The sequence below is a fragment of the Cynoglossus semilaevis genome, chromosome 8 (assembly GCF_000523025.1).
Source record: "Cynoglossus semilaevis isolate Cse_v1.0 chromosome 8, Cse_v1.0, whole genome shotgun sequence".
Lineage (NCBI taxonomy): Eukaryota > Metazoa > Chordata > Actinopteri > Pleuronectiformes > Cynoglossidae > Cynoglossus > Cynoglossus semilaevis.
Window position 1 is genome coordinate 12,994,346 of NC_024314.1, and position 22,063 is coordinate 13,016,408.

The window sequence follows — 22,063 nt, forward strand, 5'->3', positions numbered from 1 at the left end:
ACTCTCTATTGTACCCCATGGGGTTTCCCTTAGAAAGTGTGTGTACATGTGTGAGTGTCTACGTGTGTGTGTTTGTTTGGGGCTGAACGGAGATGGACAAACAAGCAGAGCTTCAGACACAAGCCAGGACACACACATTCTCTCTCTCTTTCTCTCTCTCACACACACACACACATGCAGACACACACTGTGTGCCCAGTGTGTCCCCCAGGCTCCGACGTCTTGCTCTGCTAATTAGAGCCTTTCTTTTAAAACACTTGTGCTGTAAGCGCTCCTATTTCCCTCTCGTCCCTGGGAGAGAAAGTGTTTTTATTTATGCCAGCGTCAGTGTGTGTGTGTGTGTGTGTGTGTGCGTGCAGAAGCTGTTAAGTAATCCCAGCTGAATCGCCCCCTGCTCTGCTCCATCACACTCTCTCCACCAGGCTGCCTGCACCTCCTCCTCCTCCTCCTCCATTTTTTCCTTTTTTCCTCTTCCTTTCTGCCCTCACTCCCTTCTCCTTTTCCCATTAAAACCAATGTAATCTTCTGTGTAAATCCTGCCTGTGCAAGTCCCGTTGATGGAATTAAAAGGTGCAAAAATCATAAGAGCAGCTGTGTTGCTGTCCGTGCATGTGCATGTCACACTGAGCGTGCACGTTTACGTGTGTGTGCACGTGCTTAGCATGTGCAATAGGTAAGAAATCAATAAGTCTTGTTGTGGCGTGAAAATCACCGCTGCCGCCACCAAATTGCAAAGCATTTATTTAAAAAAAATCCCAGCAGCTCTGGCCTCAGTGAAACGTTATTAATGTCACTGATGGCATTTCTTGTCATCGTGGAGATGAAACCGATCCTGGACAGATGCATTTATGCTTCTGTTTGACATGGAAAGTTATCTCAGCTGTTCACTGGAGATCGCAATTACAGATTACAGGAAGCAGGCGACGTATTCCACCGCTGACTGACTGCATGAATTAACACCAGTACGTTTTACATGAGCGTAAACAGAAGAGCTGTTTCTGCCTCAGTCTTGTTTGCGCCTTTGTGAGAGTCTGAGCAAAAATGGACGAGAATGAAACTGATGTATGGCTGAAAAGACGTCATCCAGGTCTGTGGAATAGATCGGTTCTAGAAAATGTTGGAAGTCAGTTAACTTTTCTGAAAACTAGAATTGGCTTAATTATCATCCTAATAATATACAGAAACTTGTGAACCTCCGGTATCATCAGCATACGTCTACATTTTATTTTAAAAGTACATGAACAGAAGTACATGTATTTTACAAGTTTATAGAAGATATATGTAAAAACTTAAACTAAATACTTAACCTTTAAAATATTCCGCTGCAGAACACAGGTTTTTCTCTATACGACACGTCTCAGGTCAGTACATGTTTAGAACTGTACATGGATTCATGGAAAACCTGAGTCATGGAAGCTGGCACATGGAGGCGTTTAAGCACATTCATTGCTTCCAGCAGACCTCTAAGGCAGTGATTCCCAACCACTGTGCCGTGGCACACTGGTGTGTAGTGGGAAATTGTCCAATTTCACGTAATAAGGCTGAAAACTAAGATAGAAAATAGAATTAGAGCTGTTGAAGAAGATCTTTCAAGTGTCTTTCTTCAATTCCTGCCAGTATATCAGCGTTGTCTTCAACTAAACGGGCCACGATTTTAGTCCATCATGAGTTAAATTTAAACTAAAAGATTATGATTTCATTATATATACCTTTTGTGAGATTTTTGATGGTTTGATGGTTGATGGTTTTTCCTGATATACAGTATGTGCCATGGCTCAAAAAAGGTTGGGAAACACTGCTCTAAGGGACCATCAAAGTCTAAAAGCAAGTAAATTTGGACAAAGGCGAACCACCCCTACTGTCCAGTCATGGTACTACACTCAGAACAGCCTCTTCCGTGGGAAGAATTAATAGCAGATTCAGTTCTGGATCTACAGCCTGTGTTTTACATATGCATTTATACGAGGACTCTTTATGTCTCCATCCGTCTCCACATTTGCTCCCTTTTTAAAACTTCTGCTCAATAAAGCACCTTAATGGACTGTAATGATGACTGGACCCACATCAGCTGCAAATGTCTTTCATCTTCCTCCACACTCTTCTCGTTTCCTCCCTAAAATCCCCGGGTGCAGCCTCTGATTACAGCCTCCTCCCACTACAGGGGCTCAGTGTGGTGTTATTACAGTCTGCTGTGTAAGTATGGTTCTCCCAATTGGCATTGGGTGTCTATTGATTATTGTGGGCGGTGATGTCAGCGCTGATGTCATCCTGTCAGGGTAATCGGAGCGTGCCATTGGTCTAACAGATGAGACAGCTCACTGACCTCTGGGAGCCAGGAGCGGGACAAATCCCTGTCTCTCAGATGCTTCCCGCTCTCTGTGGAGTTCCTCCGACGTCGTCCTCTATTCAGTTCCTCACTTTTTTTGTTCAAATCCGCCTTCACGGCTGAAGGCTCCATCCTTCCTGCTCATTCTTTCTCCTCTCTGTCTGCAGCAGTTCTGTCTCGGTCTGTCTGCAGCTCCAACACACAGGTTTTAATAATGTCAGATGTCAGTGAATAGGCCGTGCAGCTCCACTGCACAGAGGGAGAGCGATACAATAAAGCCTCTCCACTTTCCTCCTGTCCTTCTCTCCTCTCCTTCCTTCTCTTCTTCTCTCCTTTAGTGATAAAGCTCAACTTGAAGAACCCAGTATTTGCAATCAAAGCCAAATGTTTTACCAGTTTTACATTTTCCTTTACCAGAGTGTTAAAAGTTCTTTCATGTAATTGAGTTGCTGAAAAATGGCAAAAATTCTAAAAAGTAACTTATTTTTTAAAAATAAATAAATAATAATCCACAGGCCAGAAATAGTTCATAAGACAGAATACATATATATTCTATTAGATAACAAACAAGAAATCTAGCTAAATAAGTCAAAACAGCTAAAACACCTCAGTGGTAACTTGGCAGATGGTGGACTTGAACCTGAAGCCTTCCAGACCCAAGTCCGCTTCTTTAACCTGGCTAACAGAAGCTACCTACTGCTTCTCCTCTCCTTTACTCCCTGTACCTCCTCCACCTCCTGCTCTCCTGTTATTCTCTTTTCCTGCAAATTTCCCTGTGTCTGCGCAGCTCAGCGAAAGCTGTAGGTGACTGTGGGACGTGTGTTTGTGTAGGGGTGTGTGTGTGTGTGTGTCTCATGAATATTCTGTTTCATCTGCTGTTGCTGTGACAATGACAGAGTTAATGACAGTGACAGATGTAGAGAGATCTTTCTTCACAACCCATCCCTCCCCTCTCGTGTGTGTATGTGTGTGTGTTTGTACCATTAAGGCCTGAGCACAGTATACATCACACAAACTACCGTGCTAATATCATAAATATCACCACTTTTCAAGGCGCTGTTTCATCGCCCTGTAAATAAATCCAGTCGTTGTGTGTTTTATAACGTGGCCTCACACACTGCGCAGCAGCAGCAACATGTGTGTAATGACACCACCGTTCCTCTCTGTGTGTGTGTGTGTGTGTGTGTGTGTCTGCAGGTGAGGACGCACTCACCCTTGACCTCCACAGTTTGGCCACGCTTGCTGCAGCCCGTGCCCTGGAAATGGGCAGAGATGTCGTGGATGTGGGCACGGAGCAGCAGTGTCCAATCAGAAAGAGGCTCAACCTACGCAGGAAATGCAGCTGGACGCCTCGCCATGAGCCGGTGAGGGGTTTTGGTTTTACCCTCAGTTCCAAATAATTAACTGAGATTTGTCACTTAAAACACAAACATTTAAAAAGTAAGAAGAAGGTGAGGAAGGTGTAGGAGCAGAGGAATGAGGAGATGAAGAAAACAACAAGGGAAAGGAAGAAAAAAAAGGGGGAAGAAAAAGAAGGAAAGGGAGGAGAAATATAGCGTGACAGGAGAAACATCTAGAAGTAGAATCATGGAGAGAAGGGGGAGATCAGTCAGTAGACAGAAGATTGTCTTCCATTAAATGAAGATAACTGAGGAGGGGGAGACAGAGGAGAAGTGGTAGGAGTAGGGAGAGGAGCAAAGAAGAGGAGAAGGAGGTTGGGGGAAAAGGGTAAAGGATAGAAAAGGAGAAGAAGTTGGAGATTTAGGAGAAGAGAAAGGAAGAGGTGACGATTAAGGGAGAGAGGGAGAAAAAAGGAAAGTAGAAAAGAACTCGAGAGAGAAATAAAACCCATTTTTTTTCCTGATTAAAGAGCTTCAAAGATTTTGTTTATCAAATGTAAATGTGACTTTTTAGCTTTTTATGAGTGTCAGAAAAATCGTTGTATGTCGTGCTGCCAATGTTTTTATCACCCAGCAACAGTGCCTTTACAAGTCATTGCTATTTTTAATGGAAATAAGCAGCTTTATGGATGTTACTGCCTTTTGTCAGAATAAACAGAAAAATTAAAAAATAAGTGGAATAAAAAAAAATCCCAACAGTCGAACTTTTGATCTCCAGCCTTTTAAATTTTCTCTGTTCTGGTCTGTGTGTGTGTGTGTGTCAGGTGTGCCCAGTGAAGGGCTCCATGGAGACGATGGGAGGGGAGGAGTTGTCCATGCGTGTCCAGCTGGCTGAGCTACAGCGACGATACAAAGAGAAACAGAGAGAACTGGCCAAGTTACAGAGGAAGCCCGACCACCAGTGAGCGCACACACACACACACTCACACACACTCACACTCACGCTAAATCAATGGTACGTTTACATTTTTGATTTACTGCCTTTCCCACAAGAGAAGAAGACAGTGATGGAATGTTGTTTGGCTGTGACAGATGCTAACAGTGTGCTACATTTATTATGTTGTTTTGTGTTCATAACATATTTATTATATGTGTATAAACCTGAGCCGCAGCTGTCACTTGTGGTACATATGGTGGAAATTATATCACAAACTACAGGGCTGAATATCAACAAAGAAAATGCTTGGATGTTAGACCAGAAAGAAAGTTAAAATCTTATACAGCTAAAGTTTAGCTACTGTAAAGGTTAAAATATATCAGCATACAGCTAAGAGTTAATAACAACATGGGGTTCATAAAATAGCCAGTTAAAGTAAGTTTTTTCTCCCGTTGGCACAAATATGATTATTTGGTTCCATCAAGTGCCAACTTGGCCTGCGGGCCAGACTTTGGACACCCCTCTACTACAGCCAACATCCCTCAGTTAGACTGCATGGTTCCGATTCTGCTGGACTCTCTCTCTGTTCATACTTAATGCAGTTGGACCTGCAGCCGACACCAGTTTCCTCACTGCATCTTTGATCTCCCTCTTCTTCTTCCTCCTCCTCCGTCTTTCTCCTCCTCTGCAGGAAAGAGGAGACGTCTCGAAGCCCCGCTCGCCGGGGGCCTGGTCGCCCCCGCAAGCGCAAGTCCACCCCCGGCCCAGCTGCCGCTGCAGCAGCAGCAGAGGGCTCCAAGAGACTCAGGTCAGTCCTGCGGCGATGCCCGCCTCAGTCTATAATCAGGGTGATTGGCAAGCCCTGCTCATTCATCCTGATTTCTGTTTGTGTTCCTAGTGAAAGGCACGCTTGATTCTTAAGAACTTCCTCCTCCCCTTTCACCTCCTCCTCCTCCTCCTCGTCTTCTTTACTTCTTATTCAGCCTGAATTGATTCAAATGCTGATGATTTTTCCTGATTTGGCGCATGTGCTCATGCACATACAGATGCACAGTGAAGCACAGAGCTGTCTGTTTGTCAATTATGGTTGGTATTAAAATTGGAATTGAAAAGTAAACATTTGTTTAAATAAAGCCATTAAAATTAACTAAAAATGTATAATTCCGCCCTATTTCAATACATAAACGAGGACTTTTAAACCCTCAACATGCTTAACCTGCTTTAACCTTTCAAAAAAGGGTCTCAGATACAGAACAGTTCAGTTATAGCCCCATGCTTCAGTGTCCAGTGTTTGCTGTTGGTTTGTGTATCGTTTGTTCAGCACTGGGGTCAGTAAGGTCATTATTCTTTAGGTGTTTCTGAAACCTTTCAGTTAAAATCGTTGACATTATAAAGCAAAGTAAAATGTATTTATTAATGAAGTTTGAAGTTGCCCCACATCCCATAGACTAACATTGACATGGAGTGACTTCCATGACCATGACCCTTTTCCAGGCCCTCACTTACACATTCATTCTCATATAGTCTTTGGACAGAGGCCAAAAACTCCTAAGAAAGGAAGGAGGTAACGAGGACGAGACGTTCATTAATCATCACTGATCATCACTGATTATCATTAATCACTCCCAATCATATTTATCACTTGCATTGATTATTGTCCTGATTCACTCTGAACTTACAACACGCATTCATACGAGTGGACAAAGTCCTGATGTACAGTTATTACAGTGATGAACGACTCCCCCTCCTCCCGCCTGCCTTTTGCAACACACAACCACACATTATTTAACACCTCCAATGTGCACAGCAGGCACATTCCTGCACAAGCTGAAAACACACACACACATACACACACACACACACACGTGTCGAGTGGTTTTGCGGGGGGGGGGCTCATGATGATGAATGTGTTTTCTTATGCTGCCCCACCTCTGCTCCTGCCTGAGCCCCTCGCCTTGATAAAATGATTAAAGTAACGAGATCTTTGTCACGGGTTCCGTGATTAGAAATCACTAATGAAAATGACAATAAGGTTTTTTTTGTTACCCACACACACACGTGCACCAGCAGAAACCGGGTTAATTAGCGCAGCTGGTTGCTACGTGCATTAGCAACGTTTCTTTAGTTATTAACTGGAGCTGCATCGTCTGTTTACACCGTGGACTCAGTGACAGAAAGGTTCTGAGGGTGAGACCAAGACATGTGGGGGAGAAAAAGAGAGTATTGCAATCCTTTTAAACTCCATCAACAGCGATACAGAACTACACACACACACACACACACAGTGGTCTGTAGGTAGAACTTCCAACTTGTATCCTCTCTCCTCTTCTTTCCCTCCCCTCCCCTTCGCTCTTCTCGGCTCTTGTCTTCGCTCCTCTCTTGGGAGTGTAAATGCTGGGAGCTAAATCTTTCCTCTGTGGGAATATAGAATTCACCTGCCTCAGACACAGCTGCTAACAGAGTGTGTATTAAATGTAACGTGTGTGTGTGTTTGCATGAGTGTGTGTGTGTGTTGCCTGTGGTTTGAGAGACTATGCCTGGGATGAAGGAAAGAGAGGAAGGGAGGAGTGTTCAATAGAGGTTAGTGTTTATCGATTGAGCCCTGAAGCTCCGGTCAACGGACAGACTCCCCCGAGACTGCTTCATCTTCCTCCCTCCCTCTCTCCCTCTCTCTCTCTCTTTCTCTTTCTCTCTCTCTTTCTTTCCTTCTGCCTCCCCTTTCAGCCATTCTCCCCCTCCTTCTCACCCCCTCTTTTGAGCCCCATCCCCTTCCTCACACCAGACAAGTCTTTATCTCTTCACATGGTGATTCAGCACAGTTTCATATTCACACCGCTGCTGATTCTTACGTTTGTCGTCAAACTGTGTGGATGGAGACATGGCCCCGTCTACTGTCACCTCCTCATCATCATCATCCTCATCATCATCTTCTTCATTATAGTTATGAGCCAGACAGAGTGTGGGAGGAGAGTTTGATGATGAATGAACGTTCATTTGGTGACAGTTGGTTCTAATAATTTCCCTTACCGAGTGACTGTTCAATGACAATGAAGAAGAATCTTCAGTCCTTAATCTTGAAGAACTTTCCTCAAAGAGATTTTCAGGGAGTGGTCCTGATACTTCTTTCTACTATATTTTTGTGTGCTTTGAACAAATCGGTTTTTCTGGGTCTGAGTTGTCTCCAGGCTTTTTCTAAAACAGAAAGAATCCAAATCCTTTCTGGATTTTTGACAATCGCAAATGGATCTTGGTGCATGTTCAAACACCAAAAAAGTGAATTTTTGGAAGCAGAACCAAAGAGACTGAATGAGAACATTTCACAGACCACTTTATGTAAATGATTCAGTCTTTGTCTATTAGTGATCATGATAAAAACATCAGGAATATTGTGAGTGAGTGAGATCACAATGTTATCATGTATTGACCTGCTGCTCTGCTGTGATGTTTCCAGGGCCGAGCTGAACTTGCTGGATCATAAAGCCAGGAAAAAAATGTCCAGTCACAGTTTCAGCAGCTCACAGGTCGGTCCCTCTGGTTGGTCCAGTGACAACCAACATTTTATTCTAATGTGAAAGAAATTAGTCAATAATTATTTCTTTTATGCTGCCCTTCGTCTGCAGATGAAATCTTGTTGCAAGCACAGAGGACGACCCAGCAGCACCCTGAGCTCCAGGCTGGCCAGACGCGTCACCCAGCTGAAGCAAAAGGCTGCAGCCCAGCAAGGCACAGCATCTGCTGGGTCGCTGCACCGCAGAGCTGACCTCGGAGCAGAGGAGACGTCCAAGAGCCAGTGCAGACCTGGAGGGAAAGGTTAGAAGAGAGGGAGAATATCAATACTGTGCATTAATAGTGTTTAAGGTGACATCCCATAATAACCTAAAAATACCTCTCTGTCTGTTACAAAGCAGCTGTTATCAAATGAGAATATTTGTTTTTTGTAAAGAATATTTCAGAAAACTCCAAATTACATGGAAGATCCAGTAATATCTTTTTAATATCTCTAAGAACGAGATCATGGGATTTGATGGCACCGTTTAACAAAGGATAAATGTGATTGGTTTTGATCAAAAGTCATATTAAAATAATTATTAACTAAGTTAGTATATAATATTCAGGGACTTTAATGAAATAGTTTTTCATACACTTCAAATTCCTTTTAATCCTTTGGCATTTTATATGATATGTAATTTTTAGTTAACATTTAGCAATGTCTTGGCTAACTTTAACCTAAGTTCTGGCCATTTTTAGACTACTTTTTACATATGTTGAAATGATGTATACTAAATACTAAATCTACCGATCCTGTAGAAACTCAGCCGGACTGGGCAGCAGCTCAGAAGAAGAAGAGAGGTCGGAAACCCAAAGTGCTGGCTGGTGTTGAAGCTCATCACAAGGACGGCCGCAATTCTGACAAACGTAGAGTTCGGGAAGAGAGGAGTGACACTGAGAGTTCAGATCACGGTGAGCTACAGACACAAACATTTTCCTGTGCTCTCCTGCCATAAAGCATAGAAATAGAAATGTATTTAATCATGTGTTTGTGGGAAAATACGTATGAGACGAGTTGATTTAACTGAAAAGAATTTCAACCAGACTTCGCGAGAATCCTCAATGACAGCATGTGTGTTTATGCTCGTGTACGTGAAGCATCTCAGATTGAGAGTGGGTGCGGTTACCGACTTGCCACAGGCATGCAACGCAGCCTCCCTGGACTTCAACACTGTACAGTAACGTGAGCCCACTCTAGACGTAGTCAGAATGTCACACCCTCCTCTGGTTCCTCCCGAACTGTGGAAAAGGCCTCCTCTGAGGAGGTCAGATGAGGAGAGGCAGTGACACTCGGCTTTAGTTGGAAATGAACGCCACAATGGAGGAGGATTGTGGGGAAACCAGGTGAAAATCCAGGGGAACACGGGGATTGAGTGGCCTTTGACCTTTATGGCTTGAAGAGGGAGTCACTTGGTGTGTGTGTGTTTGTGAGAAAGAGAGCGAGAGCCTGAGACAAAGTGTTGACGAGACCGCCATGTAAGTGACAAGTGTGTCAGAGATGTGTCACCACCCGACGCGACCCCCACAGTTGGCAACACTCAGATGCCAATAACAGCCTCGGTGTGTGTGTGCATGTGTGTGTGTGTGCATACGTGTATATGCACCAACATTTGTTGCACATCGCTGCATTTTAAAGAACAGGCGTCGCAATTCTGCGCAGCTACTCATGGGGCGATATTCAGTACCTGACTGCCACTAGTCGCCGCAGTTGAGCAAACACGTCACACAGAAACAAAAGTGATGGTGACAGCTGATGGCGCTAAGCCATCATGCGAAAACAGACATGTAACTTAATAGATGCGTGGAGAGAAGCTACATCTGAGCTACTCTGGATACAAAGTCTGCTATTTACCCCACTGTGGTTACTGGTGTGGCTATTGTTATGTTAACTATATGTGTGTGTGTGTGTATATATATATATATTGGGGTGGTTTTTTTTGTTTTTTTTTTAATAGTCAGAGGCTATTTAGCCACGTTAAACTCGTTGTGCTCCAGGAATATTAAAAGCCTTCAGTCAATACATGTGGTGAAGGGAGTCTCAGGCTTTGTGACTGGTCACACTGACACATTGACTCCACAGAGGAGGAGGACGATGGCAGTTACGACAGTGATGATGGAGCCGGAGAACATAAGACGAGCTCACCCTTCAAAGAAATACCCACAAGACCTTATTCTTTACTGTCCTCCAAGTCCCAGGCCAATCAGAAGGCCAGGTGTAAGAGACCAGGACCAACAGGTTTGCTGCTGACCTTAAGTTTTTACATTATTTCTTGTTGATTGTTTGATTTCATCACATGCTGACTTCATTGTTCCTTCAAACTCAGGCCCAGATGGCATGTCCAGTATGGCTCAACAACGACCAAGCCCTGCTAATGCATGTTCAAACCACCAGGGGACTAAAAGAGCTTCTCTGCCTAGTTGGGGTTTACCTTCAGTGGGTCATCCATTCGGAGATGGACGGGTCAACCATAGAGCTCTGACCCAAGGTCACAGGAGTAGCAAGGAGGCTATGAGGAGGTCTACGTCAGGACAAGGAATTTTGGCCAAGGTGAGAGGTCATGGAGTTCAGATCAAGACCACAGGATTTGTGAAGACTGTCATTTCTGTGTCCTACACATTTAGTAAGTGTGACTGGAGAATCTGAATTGCCCATAGGGGCAAATATGAGCACTTGCTGTTTTCTGTTTCTGTGTTGTGGCTCTGTAGTCAGGAGGTGACCTGTCCAGGATGTACCCTCCCTTCCACCTCACCTCAGCTAGGATTGGCCGAGAGTCAATTTCAAAGGATAGGCGCTGCAGATAATGGATGGACCTGTGTTTATGGTCTTTTATCAGTACACTCCATGCTCGTGGGGCTGTAAAACCTCTAGAAAAAACAATATTTGGAGTGCATATCAGAGCTGCGGCACTGTACAATGAGCTGACAGAGTTCAACATCCATTCGGGGGGAGATATGATCTGTGCGCCCGGCACCAATTTTCAGTCCGATTATTCACATAGAAGTGTGAGAGAAAGGGAAGTGAGATGGAAAGGTGAGACGCGATTGTGACAGGGGGGATAAATGAGGATTACAATAATTACTTGCGGCACCATATTGTANGTCACCATATTGTATGCCATGTAATTATATTACTGCTCTGTGACAAAGCCATCAGTGGTCAGGTGAGGGGCGAGGTCCAGAGACTGGAAATGTGAGTAAGAGAAAAAGAGAGAAAAAGGTAGCTTCTTTTGGCTTCATAAGGGCTGTCATTTAGTCCCAAAAACTGGATAGCTCACAAATGTAAATGACCTGAGACACAGACACACCTCAAATATATTAAGAAAACACACACACTTGTAGACAAAGTGATTCTGGCACTTCAAACATGAACATTTTCCAAACCTGTGGTCTAGTGTTTAACATCTTACATTAAAACTGAGCTCATTCTACCTGCAAGGAAGAATTAACTGTCTGAAAACCACGGTAGAAGAAGTGCTACTTTGGACTTTATAGAAATAATTAGAAAAAAAAAACTCTTAATTTAGATTTTTTTTCCTAATAGAGGATGTTTAGTTTGTTCGCTAACGAGGTGCTGACACCAAAATAAATCTAATATTCTTCAGACTTTCTGCCTATCACCACATGAGGTCAGAGGTAGAGCTCCCCTCTGCCACCATGTTGGATAAGAACAGGTCTTCAAACCCAGAGTCAGGAAAAGCCATTGGTCCAAACTAGGCTGAATCACTCAGTGGCGCCACCTGTAAATGTTTGCTCGCTAATAACAAAAGTAAAGAGGCTTGTGTTGCAGGTGAGGTTCACAATGTGGCTCTGATTCAGACTTGAATCTCAGTTGTTCTTCAACTTGATTTTCCACTCGCTTCACTGAATGTTCAAACTTCAAAAAAAAAAAAGGAACTCCTACACGGCGCCAAATGAAATTAGCCAAAAGGATTTGAGAGAATCCCTCCGTTCTTCTGTTGTGAATGGACACACCCTGTCTGGAAGTTTGTAAATCCACTGAGATTACCCACAGTTCATCTGTGCTCCCATCACCTTTTACTACTTTATTTGTTCTTTGTTTAAAAGGGTGTGTGTTTGCTCGTGACCGCTGCAGCAGTGAGACGACACTGGGCCAGGTTTGTTTTAGTGACAGATGCCCTGAAGGTTCCTGTTAATCTACCAGTCGTTCTGAGAGAACATCCGAAAAACACCTCACTCTAAAGTAAACACAGGAGTGTAGAGATAATCAGAGGCCATAACCGTGCGCACGCACACACATTCCTGTAAATGTACTGCACACAGACACACTGTGACACACACAATGACACACACACACAGAGCACACAAACCTCTAAAGGGAAATAATCAGCAATGCCCTCTGGAGACGAAACTTCTGTCACTCAGAAATATGTTCTCCTGATGGTGTGGAAAATACCAACACACACAGAACCTCTCTCTCTCTCTCTCTCTCACTCACTCACACACACACACACACAATGAGTGTTGTTTTTTTTCGTGGTAAAGCTTGAAAACATGTATGAACCTGTTGGGTGAGCTAACTTTTCATCCTCATCAGTCATCTTGTGGACTAGACTAGCTCTAACTGGTCTTTGTCTCTCTGTGTGTGTGTGTGTGTGTGTGTGTGTCTGTGTCTAGTGAGAATTCACATACGTGCTCTGTCCAAGCTGTGTCCTTCTTTGCTTGAACTGTCCTTCAGCCACATACGTTGAAGTTTGTGCGGGTTATTACTGTGACCTCTGATCTCTGAGTGAACAGTTAAGGCAGCTGAAGAAGAAGAAGAAGAAGAAAAAATTTCTGTCAACTTAATTGAAGCATCACATTACAAGAGGCGCTGCAGCCTGCGGTTACTGTTCACTGGTGGATTTACCACATCAATCACACCCGTCTGGAAGCCCCTCTTTTCATTCACCATCACAGTTTTTTTTGACTCTCGGCTGATTCAAATACGTGGCCTCTCCCACTGTTTGTAACTTGGTGTGTGACATCACTTCCTGTTTCTGCACGTCAAGGCCAAGGGTCACGCCGTGAGCCGCCTCCTGCAGAGCTTTGCAACCGACGACGGCTTTCGGTTAGATGAGGAAAGCAGCTTCTCTGAGGGAGATGATGAAGAGGAGGAGGAGGATGAAGAGGAGGAAAAGGATGAAGCAGCCAATGAGAAGAAGTCAATTCAACTTCCTCCTAATATGCCATGCAGAATACCTGGTATGCACAAACTATGACATGTGATTTATAATGTCTGCATGCAGAGTTTAAAAGTCTCTCTCTCTCTCTCTCTCTCACTCTCTCACTCACACACACCTTACAAATAATGTACATTTTTTGATCTGCTCCCCTTCGTCCTCTGCACCCCCCCCCTCCCCACATCCTACATCTTTTGCCTCCCCCCGTCCCCCTGCAGCTCTCCCCAACTGTGTGCTGAGTAAAGAGATGCTGGTAGATGGTCTGAAGATCCTCATCTCCAAAGAGGACGAGCTGCTCTACGCCGCCTGTGTCCAGACTTTGGATCTACCTGACATGTAAGACCTCGTCGTGATGTAATGACCATGGTGACGGCAGTCGTCTCCTAACCCCAGGAGTGTCATGCTGGGAGTATTTGTAAATACATGTTGCAAAACGTCATCAATTGCAGCCCAGTGTTACTTGACTGGCTACTGAGAGGGTCTTGACAGACGGAAGTCTAGACCAGCACCAGGCCAAGACACACCACAGTGAGAGCCAGCAGATCCGGAGCGTAACGCAGCTCAGCTGACATGTTGTAGAAAGTTCAGCTTGGAAAACTGATGTGATTTCATGTTTGCTTTTTAAACCAGTTACATATGTTAACTATCAAACGAGCAACTCTGTGGGGAAGAATTTAATTTCCCTCATTTAATTCCCTCCTTCCCTGTTTTTTTTTTTTTAGATTCAGTGTTGTAATTGATGGAGAACGAGGGAATCGGCCCAGGATCTACTCGTTGGAGCAGCTCCTGCAGGAAGCAGTGAGTTGGAATTTCACTACGTCCAACACTGGTTTTCACTCTTTGTCCAGAGTTAACCCTGTGTTGTTGTTGTTGTTGTTGTTGTTATTTTTCTAGGTTTTAGATGTTCGGCCGCAGTGTGAAACCATCCTGACTGCAGGGACAAGAGTTTGCGCCTACTGGAGTGAACGTTCTCGTTGTCTCTACCCTGGATATGTCCACAGAGGTGAGTCAGTCAGACAGCTCATTCCAGTTCAGTATAAATGATAAAATAATTCATCCGTCTTTTGGAACTTCCTTAGTTAAAAGTGTGTCCTTTTGTTCTCTCTGTTCTCAGGAGGCCCAGGTGAACCTGAGAAGGACGGTGGTGTGATGGTGGAGTTTGATGATGGAGACAGAGGAAGGATCTCACTTGCCAACATCAGACTCCTGCCTCCTGGATACCAAATACGCTGTCAGTACAGCACTTCATTGCACTTCCCTCAAGTTTAACGAATAGAAACCAGAGATTTTAAAACAATCTCTTGTTGTTCAGGTGCTGAACCCTCCCCAGCTCTTCTGATCTCACCTGGTCGCCGTGGTCGACGAAGCTCCATCCATGAGAAGAAAGACGCATCAACGGAGAAGTCAGCCAATGAAGAAGCCTCGGGGAAACCACAGGAGAAAAGACCAGGTGAGCCAAGAATCTGACCGACCAATCAATGAGCACCACCACCAGACCTGACATGTTAAGTTCCAACTTTAAACCATTAAACACCAAAACAGAAGTTTGGACACGCCCTAAAATCAAAGGCTTTTTTATATAGGTATCATACTATACACAAAAATGCTAGGTTGGTAGATTGGATTTTTCAGAGACATTTAACATCTGAATCATACAGCTTCGAGGTGAACTCACATTCCGAGATCTCATCAGCTTATAATCTTCAGTCATCACTCAGTTCACTGATCAGCAGAGTCATATAGGCAGGTGACGAAGGCTTCTTTGTAGCCCAGCCAGTACAGCAGTGAAGGCGTGGCCCAGAGACAGGTTTACCAGGTTTGTAGCAGTTTGACTGATGTACATGTGGAAAAGTACCTGGCCAGGTGAAGATCAAAGACATAAGGATATTAGGTTCCTCCACTGTGCTTTTTGTTCCATAATTAATCTCTGTGTTTTCTCCAGACCTGTCAGCTCAGACTGATGCTAAGCCTTTCTCCTTTTTCAGTTGGCAGGCCCAAGAAGATTCACGCGGTGCCTAAGACTAGCAGCGCGTCCACCTCCGTAACAGAGACTGTAACAAAAAACATCCCGTCTCTGTTGAACTGGTCTGCTCCCAGGAAAAGACCGCCGGTGGACTTCTTCCTCTTCAATGGCACGTCACGCAAGACCCAGAGGAGAATACGAGAGCGAGACTTGGGTTTGTTCCACCGACCCTCCTCCCATCCTCTCCTGCCTCCAGCACCAATCAAAGGCATCTTTGGTTCTCCTTTTGCTGTGGACTCCTTTAGCAGCATTGCTAACGGTTACTCAACCTTTGGAAGCTGCGGTGCTGGGAGACCAGTCACCGCGGTTGCTCCCCTGGGGCTCTGTGAATCCTCCTCCTCCTCTGCCTCCTCTTGCACCTCACCTGTCACCATGGCTTTGACAGACAGCAGTAGGAAGCCACTAAGTGAACGGGACAGGAAACAGTACCTGGTGAAGCTTGACCATGAGGGAGTCACATCTCCCAAAACAAAAAACGGTAAGGCCCTGCTACGATTCGGAGGTGGAGGTAGAGCAGGGAAGAGTGTCAGCTCTTCAGGGGCACCACTGAGGTACATCCACCCGTCACTGTTAGTGAAGGACGGCAAGAAAACCCAAAGAGAGAGAGATGAAACTGAGTCCGAGGCTCTTCGGAAGGGAGCTCCACCTTTGAGGAAGGATCTTCTGTCAGGAGGCGCCAGTGTCCAAGGTGGAGATTACAGTCTGGACTACGCCAGTGACTGTCCCAGCTCTTACTCTGAACTGGATGAGGATGACGAGGACGACGGTCAAGATGTAGAAGTACGTAGAAGAAGTGCTGCCGTTGCCTCGCATCGAGGCGGCCGGTTCCACTCCCGTCTCTCTGTGTGCTTCTCCTCGTCTTCATCCTCCTCCTCCTCATCCGGTTCCATCTCTTCTTCGTCCCTCTGCTCCTCCGACAATGACTCCTCTTACTCGTCCGATGAGGAGTCCTCATCGGTGCTGTTGCGCAGAGCTCTGCTCCAACAGGATAAGAACAAACACAGGCAGAGCTCCAACCTGGTCAACTCCAACCCCACCACCTCCAGCTCCACTCCTGCCGCCTCAGCTCAAAGTCAAGGCTACGTGGCCAAAGCCAACATGGCCTCGTCAGGATCCAAGCTGAGGTCGGACAGATCAGACGACAGGAAGGAGTTTGTGTCCAAGGGAAGTCTGGTTGTTAGCAGTAACACAACCAAGACTCTGAAACGGAAGGACGGCATTCCCAACAGCCACCACCAGAGGCAGAGCAGTCCTGTCAACCAACAACAGAAACCTGTTGTCAACAAGGAATCATCATCAGCTAAGAGGCAGAGGATGTCATCCCCCGAGCCTCACCCCAACCTGTCTCCTCTGTTGCATGGACGCCAGCTGTGGAAATGGTCTGGAAATCCCACACAGGTGTGAATGAATCTTCTGATCTGAAGTAAACATCTGTCTGATTCTTTTTCACCCTGACTTCTGAGAAAATGTTACAATTTACAGAAATCAAACTTGACCTGTTCATAGTGTTTAAATACTGTGAAAAATCCTTCTTCTTGACAAATTCTTCGTAGCCTATAGAACCCAAATGTAGTTTGCAGCTGCTGGGCTCATTACATTTCACATTGAGCTTTTTCTAAAAGTATTTTTTCTACTTTTAAGCTGTTTTATATATAATATATTTTCTGACAGAATACTTAACCCAGTTTTATCTTATTTGTATTTCTATTCATTATTTTTAATGTTTTGAATTACATTTAGTTTTTGCCTTTTTAGTTTAGCATTTTTTCAAATTTTCAATTTCTTTGTGCCCAACATTTTTCATAAACCTGAAATTAACATACTGTTGTTTATATTTCTTTTTTCTCTTTTATTATTACATTTTATTGTGGCATTTAAAAGCCTCCCTCTCACCAAGAGAATTTCAAGGGCATTTTCAAGAACACTTTACCTCAAGTCACTGCTAATGTCTGACCTTGATATGAATGCACTGTGAATGATGGGAGAATCCAAAGATGTTGATGAAAACAGAGAGAAATCTAAAAATGATGCTGTGGGTGGAAATAGTTTTCTCTGCTGAACAAAGAGACGGTGAGGGTAATGCTATTTGTCATTTTTCTTTCACCCCAACAGAGGAGAGGTCTGAAAGGTAAAGCCCGCAAGCTTTTCTACAAAGCCATCGTGAGAGGCAAGGAGACGGTGCGTGTCGGTGACTGTGCCGTGTTCCTGTCACCTGGCCGGCCGCAGCTGCCCTACGTGGGCAGGGTGGAGAGCCTGTGGGAGTCCTGGAGTTCCAGCATGGTAGTCAGGGTCAAGTGGTTCTACCACCCTGAGGAGACTCGCCTGGGGAAGAGACACCGAGACGGCAAGGTAAGGACTGGCCGCAGCGAGGAGGATTTCTAAAAGTGGAATGGTCAGAGTAGCAGTCTGTGACACTTCTTTAACAGGAATCGAACCACTGCACTGCTTTTTATTCCCTTTTCTCATCCGATGTGAGCAAAACTTTGACTCAGTTCTTGAAACTTAATGTTTGCTGTTCTAAACGCCCGTTGTTGGGGGTGTGATTTGCCAACAGGAAGTCATGCCTTTTACATTTCTGGCAGAGTCAATACTGGTTTGTTTGGAGTAGGTTTAAAAAGAGTTGGGCAGTTTCAGTAGTAACATCCAGGAAGACCAAGTAAACACGAGGAACCGACATCATGTGGACACAAAAAGGTCATTAAGGGGGAGTCAGAGAGGTTTGTGTGGGAGGGAAAACCACAGTCGTGCCAAAGAAAGCACCACAAACTTAACTATTAGCCCAGAGATTTTCACTGCATTATTTTGACCAACTGAAAACACTGCGTCTCCCCCACAGAACGCCTTGTACCAGTCCAGCCACGAGGACGAAAATGATGTCCAGACGATTTCCCACCGCTGCCAGGTGGTCAGCAAGGCTGAGTACGATCTGCTGGTGCGAGAACGCAAACCAGACAGCCCAGCCAACGACCTCTTCTACTTGGCCGGAACCTATGAACCAACGACTGGTCAGCTGATCGGTGTGGACGGCATGGCCATTGTGTCCTAGAAGTTCTAACAACAGGAAGGCGTCGCCTGAAAACAGTTTTGACCCAAAGCTCTGCGTACATCGTAGTGCGATGGTGGTGTTTCAGAACTGTGGACGGATAGAACCCTGAGGTGAGAGTTCAGTCTGTCCAAAAAGGAACACAGTCCACTGGATGATGTCCAGCAGTACTGGGCCTCAGTAGGACTCCAGGTGGACGTGGAGAAAACTCTGGCCCATGTTATTCAGTGGTGGTCGCCCACAGGTGTGGACTAAAACTACTGGTCACAGCCAGGTGGAAGAGTTGCTGCAACTTAGGAACAGGAACCATGGAGGTGAGCACTTACAGAACAGTAGCTCACAACCAGGATGGGGTCAGTTTGGGCTCCACCCACACTGTTCTAGTTATTTTTACCCTGCTGTCCAGATCAGGACTTTGCAGTTGTCCAGACTTCAGAGGTGACTTCCTGGGCTGGGCCGGGTTGGTCGGCCAACGTCAGCTGGGATCTGCTGCAATAACTGATGATAGAAGTGAAGAGACGGAAGGCTCTGGAAAACTGCATTGAAGTTAAGCGGACATTTTTGTTTGGCAAAGAAGCCTTTAGCCTTTTAAAAAAGCCAGTCAGTCCTGGGAACAGAATTGATTTTCTTTTTAACAGTGAACTACCCGGCGTGGATGTGTCCCAGGATTCACGGAATACAATGAGACTCAGAAGCAGGATGGACAGAACAGGAACCTGGGCTGTCCATCCTGCTGTGGATGGTTTTAATGGTCTTATACTGGTAGGAGACCAGGACGACACGATCAGGGGAGGGGGTACCCAACAGGACCAAAAAGCACTGCTGATCGAGCTTGCATATGTAAATATGTGTGTGTGTGTGTGTGTTGCTGGGCGGCTGATGACTGCGTTTGGCATTTCTATAGTAACAAAAAAAAAAGAAAAAAGCGCTTAACATGAGTTTGTGCTCATCAAACAACAATGACGTCACGACACCCCCTCCTGGGTGTGTCTTTAATTACACTTATCTGTTCTGTCTTTGCTCATCAGAAAAAGAAAAAAAAAAAGACAAAAAACGTCCAACGATTTTCTTCGTTTGTTTCTCCTGTCAAGCCATACACGTCGATACCTCTCCGTCTCAAACACCTAACGTTCAGGTGTGGAGACACATGTACAGGTAGTTGGAGCGTTTATTGGAGTGTGAATGGGTGTGTGTGGGAGTGTGTGTGTGTTTGATGTACAGCATTATGTGTAATATAACATTGTAAATACCTATACATATATATTTGTTCCTTTTTTGGATTTCTTTTGCAGAGGAAAATTATTTTATTTAGATTTTTTTAGAGTGGGTGGGTGGGTGGGTGATGGAGGGAGGAGTCTGAGCTGAGTCTTCTTCTCCTTCAGTGCACTGAACAAGATTGGAAACTTGTACAAACTGATGTGAAGACTACAGAGTAGAAACACAGTGGATCAAGGTGGGAAAAGGGTTTTATAATGAAAATCAAAAAAAAAAAAAAAGATGAAAAAAGCTCTTTTTTTAATCTGTCCAAATCTTTTTTTATTTCTTTTTTTCCTTCATTCTGTTGGGTCTAGAATGTGCATTAATTGTCAGGCACTTTTTGTTGTCACTGATCCTGGAGAAGGTTCTTCAAGGCCGGTCCACACACAGCTGAGAGGGTTGTGTCTTTGCTGTACAACCACGTTGTATATCAGTACCTGATTGGTTGGAAGACGTCCCCCAAAATGTTTGTGCCATAATAGACAATATTTTTCATGGACAGAAACACTCAACAGGAATGAAAGACAAAGTGAAGATTTTTCAGTTGGACGTATTTTGTACATCTTGGTGTCGACCACAAAAAACTGTGGAGTTGAAGCCAACTGTGTGTGGACCAGGTCTCAAGTTCTTGATCCTTGGATCTCGTTCATCCTACGCCACCCCAGCCTGTATTCCCTTTATAAATATAGATATTTATCTGGCATAAAAAAACATACCAAAGCACCTGTGACTTTACACTTAAAAGCATTAAATAAAAAGAGAGAAAAAAAAGAAGAAGAAAAAAATCAGAAACACGACATTCAATCAATTTGAGTCCGGGGTCCCTGCAATCACAGAGGGGTTTAGAGAAGTGGAGAATGGACGTCTGCTCCTGTTCACCCGGGGTTGCTATGACAGCCTCTGAGAACCCGTGCGGCAACAATTGTCTGTGCGCCGCCTCAGCTGATGCACTTGAGGTCTCCATGACAACCAGAACAGTGTCACGTGACTGTGAAGGACAATCAGCCAGTCAATAGGAAAACTACACACACACATACATACAGTACTGTGCAACAGTCTGTGGTCCACCTTTAGAGTTCTTTGTCTGCTGACAAGTTCCTGTAATATTTTAGTTTATGGGCCTCAAACCTGGATACACGGAGAAACTGCAGTTATCTAGTGTACAGCTTCTCCCTGAGGAGAAAGTATCCAAAATGAAGACCTGTGAAAATACTAATCATTAGCACACGTGCTCACATAGAATTAGAGAAAAGAATTATTGTCTATTAAGTTAACGTATACACTAATATATAATGAACCACATTTGGTTTACTCCTGCATGTATGTGCACGTAGCTCAGCGTGTTAAAGTAGCATGTGCTAACTCCTAGCTAATTGTTCTTCTGGGTTTGGGCAATAGCAAAAGCAGCGTAACATAGTAGCTTGTTAGCACTTGGTAGCAGCGTTTGCGCGACATACAGTTCAAATACACATGGCTGGTCACCGACAACAAGCCACAACGACAAAGCTAACGGTAGCCCAAGACCTTTGCACAGTTCTGGAAAGGAAATCAGGATCAAATCTAAAATGATATTTCTTGTCACTTTTATTCCTGCTTTGCCAAAAATGTCTGCGTATGTATGTGCGAGCCTGTGTGTGTGTATTTTTTTAATTCAATTTTTGTATTTTTTTGTTTGTTTGTTTGTTTGTTGTTGACCATTGTCATGCTGTTTATGCAAGCCTGTGTCAGTGGACAGGATGTACAGGGGAGGGAAGGAACACAAATGCCTTTGGTTTTTTTAAAGACGTCGACTGACTTTTAACAACCATGTTGCTGTTACACTGCAAAGCAAAAGCTTTAAAAATGAATCTAATGTGAAACTGTGTTGTTTTTTAACAGTTTTTTGTGGGTCTTTAATTGATTTCTCTTCTTAAAAAGCTGTATTTTCTTTAAGAAACACTGGATTCACTTGGAACCATAACTTTTTGACCGAAACACCTTTCTTTTTTTTCTTTTTTTTTAGACCCACTGGAACCTGCTTTGTACGGTTGCGAAGGCCTACTAAAGTATATAATGTAATTTCAGTCATTCTCCGGAAATATGACTTAAATGTTTCCTTGTGTACAAAAAGAAAAATTATTTATCTTAATTTTATTGCCTTTTGTGTTTCATTAAAATAAGATTCTTATAAAAATGAAGACTCCTGGTGTGGTAGAGTTTCTTTTTTTATCGTCCCTGCTGCGTCTAAATGTCCCTCTGTGTTCATCAATGTCGATCGTTTGGTGGCGGTAAAGAAAATGTAGTGCAGGAGAAAGAATAGAGAAGGAGGGGAAGAGGAGGAGGAGGAAGGCACGGAGATGAAGCCATTTGAAACTGTAGCTGAAGCTAAAAGAAAAGGGCAGAATGGGCAGAGAAAGGAAACCGTATCC

General features: G+C 44.3%; 1 protein-coding gene across 1 annotated transcript in view; it reads left to right on the top strand.

Annotated features, from left to right (window-relative positions):
• LOC103382364 (BAH and coiled-coil domain-containing protein 1) overlaps positions 1-21,828 on the top strand; it is a 57,433-nt gene extending 35,605 nt beyond the window's left edge. Inside the window, exons 12-28 of the mRNA XM_025057973.1 lie at positions 3,524-3,690; positions 4,491-4,627; positions 5,295-5,411; positions 8,055-8,124; positions 8,224-8,413; positions 8,912-9,064; positions 10,233-10,388; positions 10,477-10,700; positions 13,162-13,354; positions 13,551-13,668; positions 14,055-14,130; positions 14,227-14,335; positions 14,447-14,563; positions 14,645-14,782; positions 15,318-16,753; positions 17,468-17,704; positions 18,192-21,828. Of these exons, the coding sequence (XP_024913741.1) occupies positions 3,524-3,690; positions 4,491-4,627; positions 5,295-5,411; positions 8,055-8,124; positions 8,224-8,413; positions 8,912-9,064; positions 10,233-10,388; positions 10,477-10,700; positions 13,162-13,354; positions 13,551-13,668; positions 14,055-14,130; positions 14,227-14,335; positions 14,447-14,563; positions 14,645-14,782; positions 15,318-16,753; positions 17,468-17,704; positions 18,192-18,401 (3,848 nt within the window). The 3' untranslated portion in view covers positions 18,402-21,828. The remainder of the gene's footprint in view (positions 1-3,523; positions 3,691-4,490; positions 4,628-5,294; positions 5,412-8,054; positions 8,125-8,223; positions 8,414-8,911; positions 9,065-10,232; positions 10,389-10,476; positions 10,701-13,161; positions 13,355-13,550; positions 13,669-14,054; positions 14,131-14,226; positions 14,336-14,446; positions 14,564-14,644; positions 14,783-15,317; positions 16,754-17,467; positions 17,705-18,191) is intronic.
• Positions 21,829-22,063: the final 235 nt, after the last annotated feature.